We start from the raw sequence: 13425 nt of genomic DNA, 5'->3' as shown, positions 1-13425 counted from the left end.
GGGGGGGGGGGGGGGGGGGGTAGTTAACTCTTCCTGCGCACGGGTTCCACGCCTCCTGCAGGCCCTTCTGAGAAGAAGGTGACTAATAAAGAGGGAGAGAGAGAAAAAAATGGCTTATTATGCGTGTAATTAAAAAAAAAACAAATTTTTTCACTTTTACAGCCTAGTACTGTAATTGAAAAATGAAAAATAATTAAGCCCCCTGCTAGCCCTTCATGGGCCATGGCGCACTTTGTACGTCACGCTCGTCTTGTATACAACTCACAAGATTCATTGGGAGTTTTATAATCGCTTTTTTCTTTACATCTACGATAAAAAAAACGAACGAGAAAATACAGGGATCAAGCTGCGGACCTCGCGAGATTCAAATAAAAATATCGTAAAGAGCTCATATGCTTTATTTAAATAGTTTATTCCATGGTATTTTTAGCTGTTTCGGCTGAGTGGCCTCCGATTTGTACAGCGGATCTTTTGTACCATTTTGTCGCTCATTGTTTATTCGTAATTGTTTTCTCCTATAATTATTTAATGATCTTATCCCTGCATCTGGTGGATTTCTCTGTGTGGATTTTCCTCCCGCTTCTGGTTGGCATTGTGAAAATTGTTGGTTTCTTTTCGGGGGACATGACTGTTGTTTTCCATCGGACGATCCCATTGATAATTGTAATGATGTTGGATCTGATGGTCGTCTCTGTGTTTGTTTTTGTTCTCTCCATGCCGGCCTGAAAATTCCTCTCAATCTCACCGGTACCTCTAGGGTTTTAAGATTCTGTCAGACGAGAGTAGAAAAATTTTAGTTCGCGTCGTGGGGTCAATCGTATACGCTCATCGCGATCGCGCTCAATATCATTTACCTTATGATAAATCGGGTACATGGTTTCGAGATATAGAACCCGAGACCCTTTGCTGCTTTGATGCTCTGAGCTCTGATAACGAGACTTCAGTATCGTCTGCACGTGTTTGAATTTGAAATAAAATTTGGTAGAACGATTTCTCTTTCCGTCCCAGGTGAAAGAGTAAGCCTTTTTTTTCAATCCGCCTACATACGTTACGAAGCGCGCCCTATGTTCGTCAAATTTGTACTTCTTACAGCTGGGCACGTCATTTTTTTCAATACATAGTTTCGCTGCTTTCGCATGATCACTATTCATTGCTACTGTCAAACATTCAATCAAGTCTGTTTGGCACTCGAACAGCGTTTTCATCTTCCTTTTGCCGTCGTTGTTTATTTGTAAATACTTGTCCATGCAATCTATAAATTTTAACCCGCCGTGTTCGTCCGTCTTGACACCGGCCACCTCCGTGCATTTACATATTTTATCACAGCTCTCTCTGTACACGTGCATATGAGCGTGTCCACGGAATCGCTCTTTGGAGTCTTTTATCAATTTTTCCGAATCTTCGTCTGACCAAACCTCGCCTCCGGATAAGCTACCTGCGTTCGCGTGACACGCAAAAATCAACGTCACGTTTACGAGCAATGAGATGTATATATATTATATACGTACAGCGAGAGCACTGGAAGTGATGATCGCGGCCTCTCAGACGACTCTCGTAGAGCTTGGCCAGCATCCGCTGGACGGCGACCTGTCTCAGGGCCGTGGCCGGATAGCCGGTCTGGTCCGAGACGACGTCGAAGCCGCAATTTTGCGGATGACTTCGGGCGTCCGGATTGCGGGGCTCCTCACCCTCAAGTAGGGTAAAGTGGCCCACTGCTTTGCCCGTCGATAAGCCACACGCGGGACACTTTTTGTCGGTCAGCGATTTGTACTTGAGGTGCAATCGGGGCTTGTGTCGATGGTGACACCTGCCGAACAGCAACAATTTGTCCTTGGCCCAGACGTTGATCGGCCGTCGCAGAAACTGGCTCAACTCGAAGATGTGGCTCGTGGTCGCCGGCCCGTGAATTATCGACCATACGGTTTCCCCGAGGATCGGTATCATGGCGCACTTCCGGATACGATTTTGCTATTTTTTTTCTTCTTTTATTATATTTTTACTTTTTTTTTGTTAAATTTTTTTTCACTCAAGCAATAATTTTGATGTTTTCGTAATTTGAAAGGGATTGTGAATTTTGAGCCGAAACGTTTCTTATGCTTAAGCAATCATTTTGACGTTGCCGAAGTTGAAGGTTATAAGTGCGCTTGACGCACGATAACCTGGATCACGATTCGTTTCTGCATAAAAAGAACTTGTCAGGTATATACATCGTGTTCTGCTCGTTGAAAGACATTAAAATGTAAAGGACCTTTATAATAAAACATATTTTTTTTGTATTACTACTTAATCTATTATTTTATTAGATTACGAAAAGAAATTGGCAATGAAATTTCTTTTCCATTCCTCTCTCAAGGTGGTTGGGTGATGAATCGAAAATGAATAGATAGTTTTGAATATTGAAGGGGTCCTTCGTTGTGATTTCCTTGATAATTCCTCAAAATTTCAGTCCCAGTTGTCGAACTAACTTTCGCCAACGATTAATGTAAAAGTCGCGTTATTAACATGGGCTCTTGTGTTAATCAGCTGTGAAGGAGGCTCTACACATAATACAAAAGATCATCCAACAAGATAAAGCTTATATCAATCGATTTGTTAGATCTTCAAATGAGATTCCAAAAAAAACCATATGGTTGACGATCAAACTTTCGAGATAAACAAGTTTGAAAATGGCGATTTAATTAACACGGGGTCTTATGGGACGCGGTCTTTTATTGTTCATAACTAATTTAAAAGATCAACCATCTTAATAAAAAATATATTTTCTGAAAGAGAAAGTTACAAGCTTTCGATTGGTATGTTAAAAATTACCCCTTAACGAACTAACTAATGAGTAATTAACAAAATCATTGATTTCGAATAGTGCGAGCGATTGTCTGCCTAATGCGAGAAAGAGACAGACAGACGCCTCGCTGTACTATTGCTATGATTGCTGTAGAGCCACCTTAATCGCAGATATGAATGAAAAACATACCAGCGGATAGCTGAAATCCTCACCTTTCTAATGATTGAATTGAATATGCCTTTTAACGAGCTAATTAAAGAAATATTTAGCGTTAAAGATGAATTTAATCGTGATTTCGTCTGCAGCGGTGCAACCTAGATACGCTAAATTCATACTATTATTATCATCATCACTAAACTACCTCAAAGTATTTTATAATATCACGATAATACAATAAACAGTCTTATTTCTCGTTTCCATTCGTCGAAATTCCTCTCTCGCGTAAAAAGAATTCCGATCTTTGAAATTTCGCGCGCGAGTCGCATTAATAGTGCGCGGCGCGAAATCGGAGTCGCTCGCGCGCATGCGCGAACGTCGCCTGTCGCCCCGTTGCTGATGAAATTCGCGTGCTACAGCCTGCAACCAGGCGGACAGAAGCGTGGTACTTATTTTATCGTCTGCTATGCTCGTTATATACCTTCAACGTACGTGAGAGAGAGAGAGAGAGACATTATAGTCGCGACGACGATAAAAACTCTACTGCTGCGCGGCCTGCCGTTGTCTGTGTGTGGTCTGCGGGACAGCCACACGGTTTATATATTATAAGTATACGACACGCGGACAGCGAGAGAGATACATATAGTAGGTATTGGCACATACACACACGCACACTTCACACACGTGTGTAGAGTTTATAGCTATCTATCGCGTTCGTATATTATAGGCGCCGCGCGTCAAAAACTTCATACGGCAGCGGAGCGGACAGCGCGCGAGATATATCCCCCCGAGATTATAACACGCGCATCATATGTGTAGTCCATCTATCTATACATTATAAAAAGCGTAAAATCATCAAAGTGGGAGATTTAATATATATAGCCGAGCGCGAGGCGACGAGGAGAGGCCCGGCGCGCCGTTTTTCAGAGGTCACCTTCAACCAGACAGCAGCAGCAGCAGTACAATACATCTACATAGGTACTACTACTACTACTACTACGAAGCTCCGCGTCGTGTGTACGTGCGTGTGATAGTGGCTGTGGTGTGCTTCGCGACTAGCAGTAAGCAGCAGCAGCAGCATCCCACGCGAAGTAACAGAGGTTTATTCGTCGAGTAACCCTCGTCGACGATCAACCGGACGAACTTGACATCGCTCTCGTGCGTCTCGTCCACCAAGTTCCTTTTGTAATAATAATAGTAATAACAACGACTGTCGGTGCTCGTGTGCGTGCGTGTGTGACCCGGTGAGTTCTCCATTCGATACCATCATGGTCCGTCGTCGTTGGCACGCGCTCTCCAGCACGTTTTACGATCTATAATAATAAGTGTGTTGCGTCGTCGTTGTTGCCTTGATGCGCGATCGATTTTACTCGTCGACGTGTTGTGTCTATCGATTGTGTCACATCGATGCTACACTTCGCTTTTTCAAAGTAGTGCATGTGTGTTTTTGCGAAGTGATTTTGACATGTCGTCGTTGTCGTTGTCCTGCACCGACGATCGTTTAAAGGTCGACAGCAGCGTGCACACGCACGCGTGTGCGTCGTGGCCTCAACGCGCGTTAGTTTCGTAAATATAATTTGAAACCCCGAAAAAAAAAAAATAAAAATACGCGTGTAACGTCTTCATTGAGAGAGAGACGATGTGCGGAGGGCAGCGCGTGCTAGAGAGATGATCTTGGTATTCTTTTCTGCTTCGCCTCGACCCACTTCGAAACGCGGCTCTCTCGTCGTTCGAGAGAGAAAGAGACGGAGAGAGAGAGAGAGCGCGCGCGATCAGAGATAGACCTTGACATTGACTATATACACTGCTACTGTATGCTGTATGCTGTATGCTTATACCGTGTGTGCTCTGCCTGCACTGCTATATTATACAGATTACATGCTGTGCAAAAGTGCAGAGATATAACGGAGAAAATAATAATGACGATGATTGATGATGAACGTCTGTTTGAACTTACTCAATTTTTTTTTTTATTTGCTCTCTGTCTGAAGGTGCTCGCTGCTGATCGAGGAGGAGGCTTTTAAACTTGGTTTTTTGATATAACAAGCATCGTTGGCCCATCATCATCATCATGGACGAAGAAGGGGTGGCGCACAGATTCATCAAGCCCGGCAGCCACAGGGGCAAGGGACTGGCTGTGTTCACCAGCGGAGGAGACTCTCAGGGTTAGACCGCTTGAACTACATATCTCATGAGATTATTGCCATTTGTATTCGCAACTGTCAGTGATGAATTTTGATTGCTGACAGTTGATGAGAGCTAGATAGATTTGTTTTGCATGATGTAATCAACAAGTCTGAGTTTCTAGTCGAAAGCTCAAACGAATTGCCTCGTGCAGAAATATTTTTGAGATAATAAACATTTCTGACTGAAAAGAGCCAATGTCTAATGTCTTATGTAATTCGTGCAGGTATGAATGCAGCTGTCAGAGCAGTGGTACGCATGGGCATCTATCTAGGATGCAAAGTATTCTTCATCAGAGAAGGCTACCAAGGAATGGTAGACGGTGGAGACAACATTGTCGAGGCTAATTGGTCCTCGGTATCTTGCATCATCCATCGTGTAAGTTTGCTACCGTACTACTCAATCACTTCTTCAGATAAAGATCTCGAAAACAGCAGCAATTGCAGCAGACGTAATAAAAACGTTGCGCTGCGAAACTATTAAATCATTGTACTGTGTGCTTGTCTAAACGACGATAAATTAACATTTTATTATTATTTGTTTCTTCTGTGTATTGCAGGGTGGCACAGTGATCGGCTCCGCGCGATGCAAAGAATTCCGAGAGCGCGAGGGCAGAAAGAAGGCGGCCAAAAATCTCGTCATGCGCGGTATATCGAACCTGGTCGTGATCGGTGGCGACGGCTCGCTCACCGGTGCCAATCTTTTCCGCGAGGAATGGTCCGACCTCTTGAACGATTTGGTCAAAGACGGTAAGAGCCAGAGAGAGAGAGAGAGAGAGAGAGAGAGAGAGATAATATCGAGAACAAAGAGAAAAATCACTCGATTACTGCGTGTAATTCAGAGCAGAGCCTCGAGTCGTGCGATACGCGCGTATCGTTTATCGATCAGTCGATCGACGAATGTCTCCTCGGTGCGATTCTATAAATAAAACTTCTTTGCATTGCAGGTGCTATCACTCCTGAGCAGCGCGAGAAGTTCCAACATCTTCACATCGTCGGTATGGTCGGCTCGATCGATAACGATTTTTGCGGCACGGACATGACGATCGGTACCGACACGGCCCTGCACCGCATCATCGAGAGCATCGACGCCATCGTCAGCACGGCCTACTCGCATCAGCGCACCTTCATTATGGAGGTCATGGGCCGTCATTGCGGGTGAGGGAAAAAAAAGAGAGAGGAAGATTCTCGGAAATGATACGAAAACGAATATGTAGTATTAATGAGCGAGTGAAATCGATACGCGATATCGGGTTTCATTGGAGAACAAAATGAAAAATAGTTTAATCGACGATATCGATTTCATTCGATGATCATGATTCGAGTTATTATTTGTCATTTTTCATTCTTTTAATTTTTTTTTTCTTTTGTTTAATAATTTTTCGATTCTTCTTACGTTTCTGAACGATTGATAACACAATTGCGCGCGATGGAAGCAAAAGCAAAAAAAAACAAACAAAACAAAGAAAAAGAAAAACATGATTAATGCAAATGGAATGAAAAACAAAAATAGGTACCTGGCGATCGTCGGTGCATTAGCCGCCGAAGCGGACTACGTATTCTTCCCGGAATGTCCACCTCCCGTCGATTGGCCTGAGAAACTTTGCAAAAAGTTGGAGCAGGCATGTCTTATCTTACTTTCTACGAAAAACAACAACAACAACAAAAAAAAGCAACAATCACGATTTTTTTTTCTCTCATACTTGTAAAAGCTACTACGTCCGTTTTTTTCGTAATTTTATAACTTACTTGTATTGAATTGTCCTGCATTCGCAAAAATACTCCCCATTTTCTTGTACTATAAACGCTAATTATTTCCGAGTACAATAGCATAAACGGTAAGATATCTCACCCCTGTCTCACCCGATTTATTTTTCTGACTGTTGTGTATTTTTCGTATTGTATTATACTACATGTATATTAACTTGAAAATATCGCTAAAGAAAAGTTAGTTTGCTGCAATGGTCTTTTTTTGTCTCGGTGTTTTCGATGTGAAAAAACTTTTTTCTGAAATCAAAAAGCAAGTCATTGAGATGATAATTACGCCTATACTTTGCTGTGAATCATAGACTAGATACTTTTTTTTTCTCAAAGCTGCCACAACATTTTTGGAGTGCCTGTCTCTGTCCCCACCGCCCCTCTTAAATAATTATAACCGCTCGTAAAAAGAAAAACAAAATTAATCATGTTGTTATCATTTACATTCGTTCATTATTATTATTTTATGATTTTGTCAATCCTGTCTTACTATCGCAGTCAGGAGTATCGTTTTCATTATTATTACAATATTTTATAAGTCAGACCGTAGAGATTATTATTATTACTAAATTTTATCTGCTATATAATTTTTTTTATTTCTAAACTTAGCTTTAGCAGTAAAATTTTCATTCGAGAAAATCGATGAACGATTAATTTTATCCGATGGGTTGAAGGCGATACATAATTTTAGCGCTGTAAGAGCTCTCTGTGGGGTGATTTTTTTGTTTTTGTAATTTACACGAAAAATAAAACCGTTACAGCTACCTGGCTCTGGTGGCAGCTATCTGTAGCGAGGCCGACTATGTATTCATCCCGGAATGGCCTCCGGAGCAGGACTGGCCAAACAAAGTCTGCAAAAAATTGATTCAGGTTCGACCGTTAAAGAAAAAGTCAATGATTTTTTTTTTCTAATTTTTTTTTCTCTTTCTCTTTTACTTTTTTATAAAAAAAAAAAATATCCTACCTTTCAAAATGAACACAATTTCACGCTCATCATCCATTGTCCATCGTTTTTCCAATTCTCCCTGTATCATCGTCCAATTATTATTTTATTTTTTCGCATCTCTCTCTCTCTGTTATAATTGAATCATTATTATACGAATGGCTTACGATGTAACTTGAGCTATCACTGCAAAAGTATACATTTTTGCTTTTGTATTTGTGTTTGTTTTTTTTCTTCCGCCTATTCTCTCCCTATATACACCAACCCTTCTCAAACCCTCTTATATTTATCTTACTAATTATATCTTTCTTGATTTTTTTCTTTCTACTAATAATAACACGATCTAAGTGCCTGTAAGTGCTGATCATTTATAAGTGGAAAAACTCGACGCTACTCTGAGTCTCCATCTACGCGAATTAATTTAATTTTCTTATTTTTCTTCGATCAGGAACGTCTCACCGGACAGCGTCTGAACATCATCATCGTCGCCGAAGGGGCGGTCGACCGTAACGGCGACCCGATCACGGCCGAGAAGGTCAAGGAAGTCGTCGTGGAAAAACTCCAGCAGGACGCGAGAATCACCGTCCTCGGCCACGTGCAGAGAGGCGGCAATCCCTCGGCGTTCGATCGTGTCCTCGTAAGTACGAAAAATCAATCGAATCCAAAGTAAACGATAACCGACGTACGATTCGTTTTCATCGCAGGGTTGCCGTATGGGAGCCGAGGCAGTGATGGCTCTGGTGGAGGCCAAGCCCAATACCGAGGCCTGCGTCGTCACCCTGGACGGTAATCAGGCAGTGCGCCTGCCCCTCATGGAGTGCGTGAAGCGCACCAAGGCCGTGGCCCAGGCCATGGCCGACAAAAATTGGGATCTGGCCGTACAGCTCCGTGGAAAGTGAGTTTCGTCGCTGTAAAAAAAAAAAAAATTATGGTGGTTTCCTTACTTATATCTCGAATGTCGAATTACAGAGGATTCGTACGGAATTTGGAGACGTACAAAATGTTGACGCGCTTGAAGGCCCCAGCTGATCCAGCCCTAGGCCAGGTGAGGATAAAATTAAAATTGAAAAATACCGTCTTCGTTACAGGTTTAAGACACGAAAAAAAAGTAACTCTTGACAGACCGAATTATAATAGTTTAGATTAGGCATTGAACCTGTAAAAAAGCGAAATAAGTTGTGTGACACATTTATTGATAATATTATTACATTGTGTATAAATTTTGCTATGATTGCTACAGGCTGGAGGTCATCCCGTATTGACCAAGGTAAAAACAAAAATCCTTACGAGCATTGTTAATATATCAATTATCGTTTCTTTAACACTCGAACAAATATTTGATTTATTTTTATTCTTTTTACGTTCACTCTTTTCGATTTGTTCGATTTGTTCGTTTGAAAAAAAAGAATTTAATATAACGAGAAAAAGAAACGAACCAACACATATAGTTGAATCATGAGTACACTAATTCGTCGTATTTTTATGAATTATTTTTTTATGTCTATCTCTGTCACTTCCTACTCCCCCATGAAAAAAAAACTCACAGCAATACACAATGTGGGGACAAGTAAGTTTTTTTTGCGTTTGTATCGAACGACTACTACTCTCTGTTTTTTATGTCGATGTTTATTCTTAATTTTTTAGGCTGTTTCTTTTGTTAGAACAAGCAAAGCAAAATTGACAAATGTGTTCTTAACGCATATCGCTCCATCCATAACTATAGCCACATGTATATCTGTGTTCTCTATATTATCATATGTCTGTCGCAGAGTTATTATTATTTAAGCTTTGAAAAAAAATATTACATACAGGTCATCATTCGAATTCATACTAATGTTCTATGTGTTACTACTAGAAACCAAACTTTTAGTTTATCATGTTACGTCAGGCAGCATAAACGAAAAAAAAAAATGGTTCACCAGCCAATCACGACCTGTACCATAAGCCTATGTTAATAATCGTTTTTTATCTTATTACATATAGCTCTACCTGCACGCAGGCTTACAAAAAAAAAACCAATGATTATAAATAATTTTGTACATACATTACTTCAAGCACGTGTTCCGCTGCTTCAAATAATTTTTGCGAAATAACATCATCCTTCTTTCCGCTAATTCTCTTCGTTTTTTTCCATCGTTCCCCACGACCGACGCAGGATCACTACACCCTGGCCGTGATGCACGTCGGCTCGCCGTCCTGCGGCATGAACGCCGCCGTGCGCTCGTTCGTGCGCAACTGCATCTATCGCGGCGACAAGGTCTACGGCATCATGGACGGCGTGCTCGGCCTGGCCACGGGCAAGCTGAAGCTGATGGACTGGCCCTCGGTGGCGGGCTGGGTCAGCCAGGGTGGCGCCTATCTCGGCACCAAACGCGCACCGCCCAAGGACGAGCAGCTGCCCCAGATCGCGGCCAAGCTCAAGGAGTTCGGCATACAGGCCCTCCTCATCATCGGCGGCTTCGAGGGCTTCCAGACGGGCATGAGCTTTTACGGGGCGCGCGACAAGTACCCGGAGTTCCGCATACCCATCGCCATGATCCCGGCGACGATCAGCAACAACGTGCCCGGCACCGAGTTCTCGCTCGGCTGCGACACGGCTTTGAACGAGATCACGGAGATCTGCGACCGCATTCGTCAGTCGGCCCAGGGCACCAAGCGCCGAGTCTTCATCATCGAGACCATGGGCGGCTACTGCGGCTATCTGGCGACCCTCGCCGGCTTGGCCGGTGGCGCCGACGCCGCCTACATCTTCGAGGAGAAGTTCAACATCAAGGACCTCAACGCCGACATCATCGCCATGGCCGCGAAGATGTCGGAGGGCGTCCAACGCGGTCTGATACTGCGCAACGAGAACGCCAATCTCAACTACAACACCGAGTTCATGCAGCGGCTGTTCAGCGAGGAGGGCAAGGGTCTGTTCAGCTGTCGCATGAACATCATCGGCCACATGCAGCAGGGCGGCTCGCCCACGCCCTTCGATCGTAATCTCGGCACGAAGATGGGCTCCAAGGCCGTGGAGTGGTTCACCAACATACTGAAGCGCGACACGGGCGCCGACGGCAACTGCGTGTCCAACACGCCCGACAGCGCCGTGATGCTGGGCATCGTCAGGCGACAGTATCGCTACACGCCCTTCACCGATCTCATCGCGTCCACCGAGTTCGAGTGGGTGTCTTTTAACTCTTTTTTTTTTTTTTTTTTAATTGGAAGGTTTTTTGGTGATTCGCGTTACTTAATTTTTGATTAAATTTTTACAGGCACAGAATTCCCAATTACCAATGGTGGATGAAGCTGCGCCCGCTGCTCAAGGTATTGGCGAAGCACGACTCGACGTACGAGGAGGAGGGTCTCTACATCACCGTCGAGGAAATGGACAAGAACAACGACGCCCCTCTCGTCTAAGAAGGAGTTAGAGAAAAGTCCAAGAAGCAAAGAAAGAATCTCTTTTATGCATAACTGTAATCAATACACACCCCTATAGCCAGTATTCAGTTGATAGATACAGAAAAAAAAAAATTAACATCTGTCGTTTTTAATTTGTTAAATTAATCGTGGAGGGCTGGAAACTCCATTTTTTAGAAGAAGAAAAAATAAATAAATACCGATCCATTAGGTGAATTTTATGATTCGAGGCATACGTTTATCGTTGATCTTTTTTTTTGTTTTTTTTTTGTTTTTTGTTGTTGAGAGATGTATACGAAACGAATCGATCAAAAGTGTGTGCGATACAAGTATATTAGAAAACTTTTTAATAACAATGTTAAATGTAAAACTTTTCAAGTGTGATTAACAAAATGTGTTATTGTAAAGAAAGAAGAAAGAAAAAAAATCATATATTTTTATTAGTAAGCGCAGTTAACTTTTTTGTCGTTAGAATATAGGGTGCCATGCTCCTTTGTAATTGTATCGAGTAATGCTAATGTAAACGAGACGATTCAATTTCATCATCGCGATTGTCGATGCGATCGATGAGAATCGATGAGAAAAAATATTGTTTCAACCCCCCCCCCCAATGTACACAAACACACGCATTAACTTAGTGAAATTTTATTATTTGCCTGCGAGTCAGTCAAAAGAAAATAAAAGACAAATTTGTAAAAGTCCGCGTTAATAAATTACGTAGTTCATTGATTTTTCATCCAGCGTAGTAGTCTCACTTGCTACGAGAGAGAAAAAAAAGGCCAAACCCTCGTCGTAGAATAATAATAATACGACGTAGAGAGAAAGAGTAATCGATCGCGATTATATCGACTCATTTCAACGGCTGGTTACCGAGAGAGGCGATCCGTGAAAATTGACGTAAAATTCACGAAGAGTCGTGTGGCGTCGCGATCTGCATTACAATTAGAAAAATTTTACGCCGCTAAAAATAAATTGAAGATAGTAGTCAAATTAAAAAAAAAAAAAAGTATCGAGATTTTTATTCCTCGATATCGCGCTTATATTGTCACTTAATGAATAATCACTGCGGAATATGTTCCATATATAATAATTGATATGCCTGCGTTGAGAGAATGCGAAGAGATGTAGAGAGACGATGAAACAAAGTGAGCTTGAGAGAAAGGAGTTAGTAAAAATATATGATAATAAAACGAAGTGTCTCGAGATGTTTTAACAGCAAAACCAACCGTAATTGTTGTGTTCATTGTACCAACACATACAATAAATAATCGTAAATAAAGTCTCGAATATCAATTTTTTGATGATCAAATAAATATATGTAAAGATGTATTTTCTTATAACCGAACATTTTGTGATAAGAGGCACAAGAGTTTCAAAAACAAACGCTAACGCTTCGGGCTTTTTATTTTTCCATCGACGACAAAATCGACGTCGATAGAGGAGTATATAATGAAAAAAAAAAAAAAAAAACACAACAACGGAGCTGTTGTGTGTAATACCAGGTGCATTACGTAAAAGGTGCAGCTACACAGAGAGAGCCGCGCGCGATAATCGCTATCGCGTGCGCGATTCCACGCGATCAAACAAATACACACACGCCCAGCGGCATCGGCAGCGTCAATATGCAATTTGATTCAATTACACGTATACGTATAAATAAAACAATTCCATCGAAACGAGAAAAAAAGACGAAGAAAAGTGCGATTTATTCGGTTGCGTGTAATGACGAATCTACGAGACGCGTAATACACGCGGTACACGAGTAAATGGATGATATTTTTTTGTCGAGATGAAAAATTTAGCCTCGTTGTTGGAAAAAAATGCAAAACACTTATACAAATGAATGAAAATATTATAAATTAAAAAAAAAAAAAATATGTTGAATATCGTATCGTGCTATATGACTACATTGATAATTAAATAAAAATTATATCTTGTAAGAACACTGCGAGTCTCGACTTTAAGTTCTTCCCTTCCATTCCTACATTCTTTAGTTCCGTATTATAAAACATGTAAATCCAGGCTCTCTAAGAATCGAGAGAGAGAGAGAGAGACTGGAATCTCGCTCTCGCTCGCTACGGAGCATAAACATAATGAATTATTTAGCCGCGACGAGAAGGCAGCAGAAATTTTCTTTTCTCTCGTATACTTCTTTCTCTACCCCCCTACAAAGTCCATTAAGGAGCATCGTTGAATATATT

At 41.8% G+C, this 13425-nt stretch overlaps 1 protein-coding gene across 8 annotated transcripts; it reads left to right on the top strand.

The window, feature by feature from the left end:
* The first annotated feature begins 3397 nt into the window (after positions 1–3397).
* Positions 3398–13169, top strand: LOC106653752 (ATP-dependent 6-phosphofructokinase). Of its 8 annotated transcripts, none has more exons than XM_023460772.1 (13): positions 3398–3583; positions 4930–5103; positions 5349–5500; positions 5682–5871; positions 6069–6279; positions 7641–7749; positions 8271–8459; positions 8527–8717; positions 8792–8867; positions 9063–9089; positions 9369–9389; positions 9978–10987; positions 11080–13169. In XM_023460772.1, the coding sequence occupies exons 2-13, from the start codon at positions 5010–5012 to the stop codon at positions 11222–11224; spliced, it is 2415 nt and encodes an 804-aa protein (XP_023316540.1). In that variant the 5' UTR covers positions 3398–3583; positions 4930–5009; the 3' UTR covers positions 11225–13169. The 8 variants fall into 8 exon arrangements, with proteins under 8 accessions (XP_023316540.1, XP_014228783.1, XP_014228784.1 ...); XM_014373297.2 differs by lacking the exon at positions 3398–3583 and adding an exon at positions 3631–3916; XM_014373298.2 differs by lacking the exons at positions 3398–3583; positions 7641–7749 and adding exons at positions 3995–4182; positions 6635–6743.
* The last annotated feature ends 256 nt before the right edge of the window (positions 13170–13425 follow it).

Source organism: Trichogramma pretiosum, unplaced genomic scaffold (genome assembly GCF_000599845.2).
Source record: "Trichogramma pretiosum strain Unisexual culture from Peru unplaced genomic scaffold, Tpre_2.0 scaffold133, whole genome shotgun sequence".
Taxonomy (NCBI): Eukaryota; Metazoa; Arthropoda; class Insecta; order Hymenoptera; family Trichogrammatidae; genus Trichogramma; species Trichogramma pretiosum.
The sequence above is the reverse complement of the archived record's forward strand: the minus strand, read 5'-3'. Positions and strand labels throughout refer to the sequence as shown.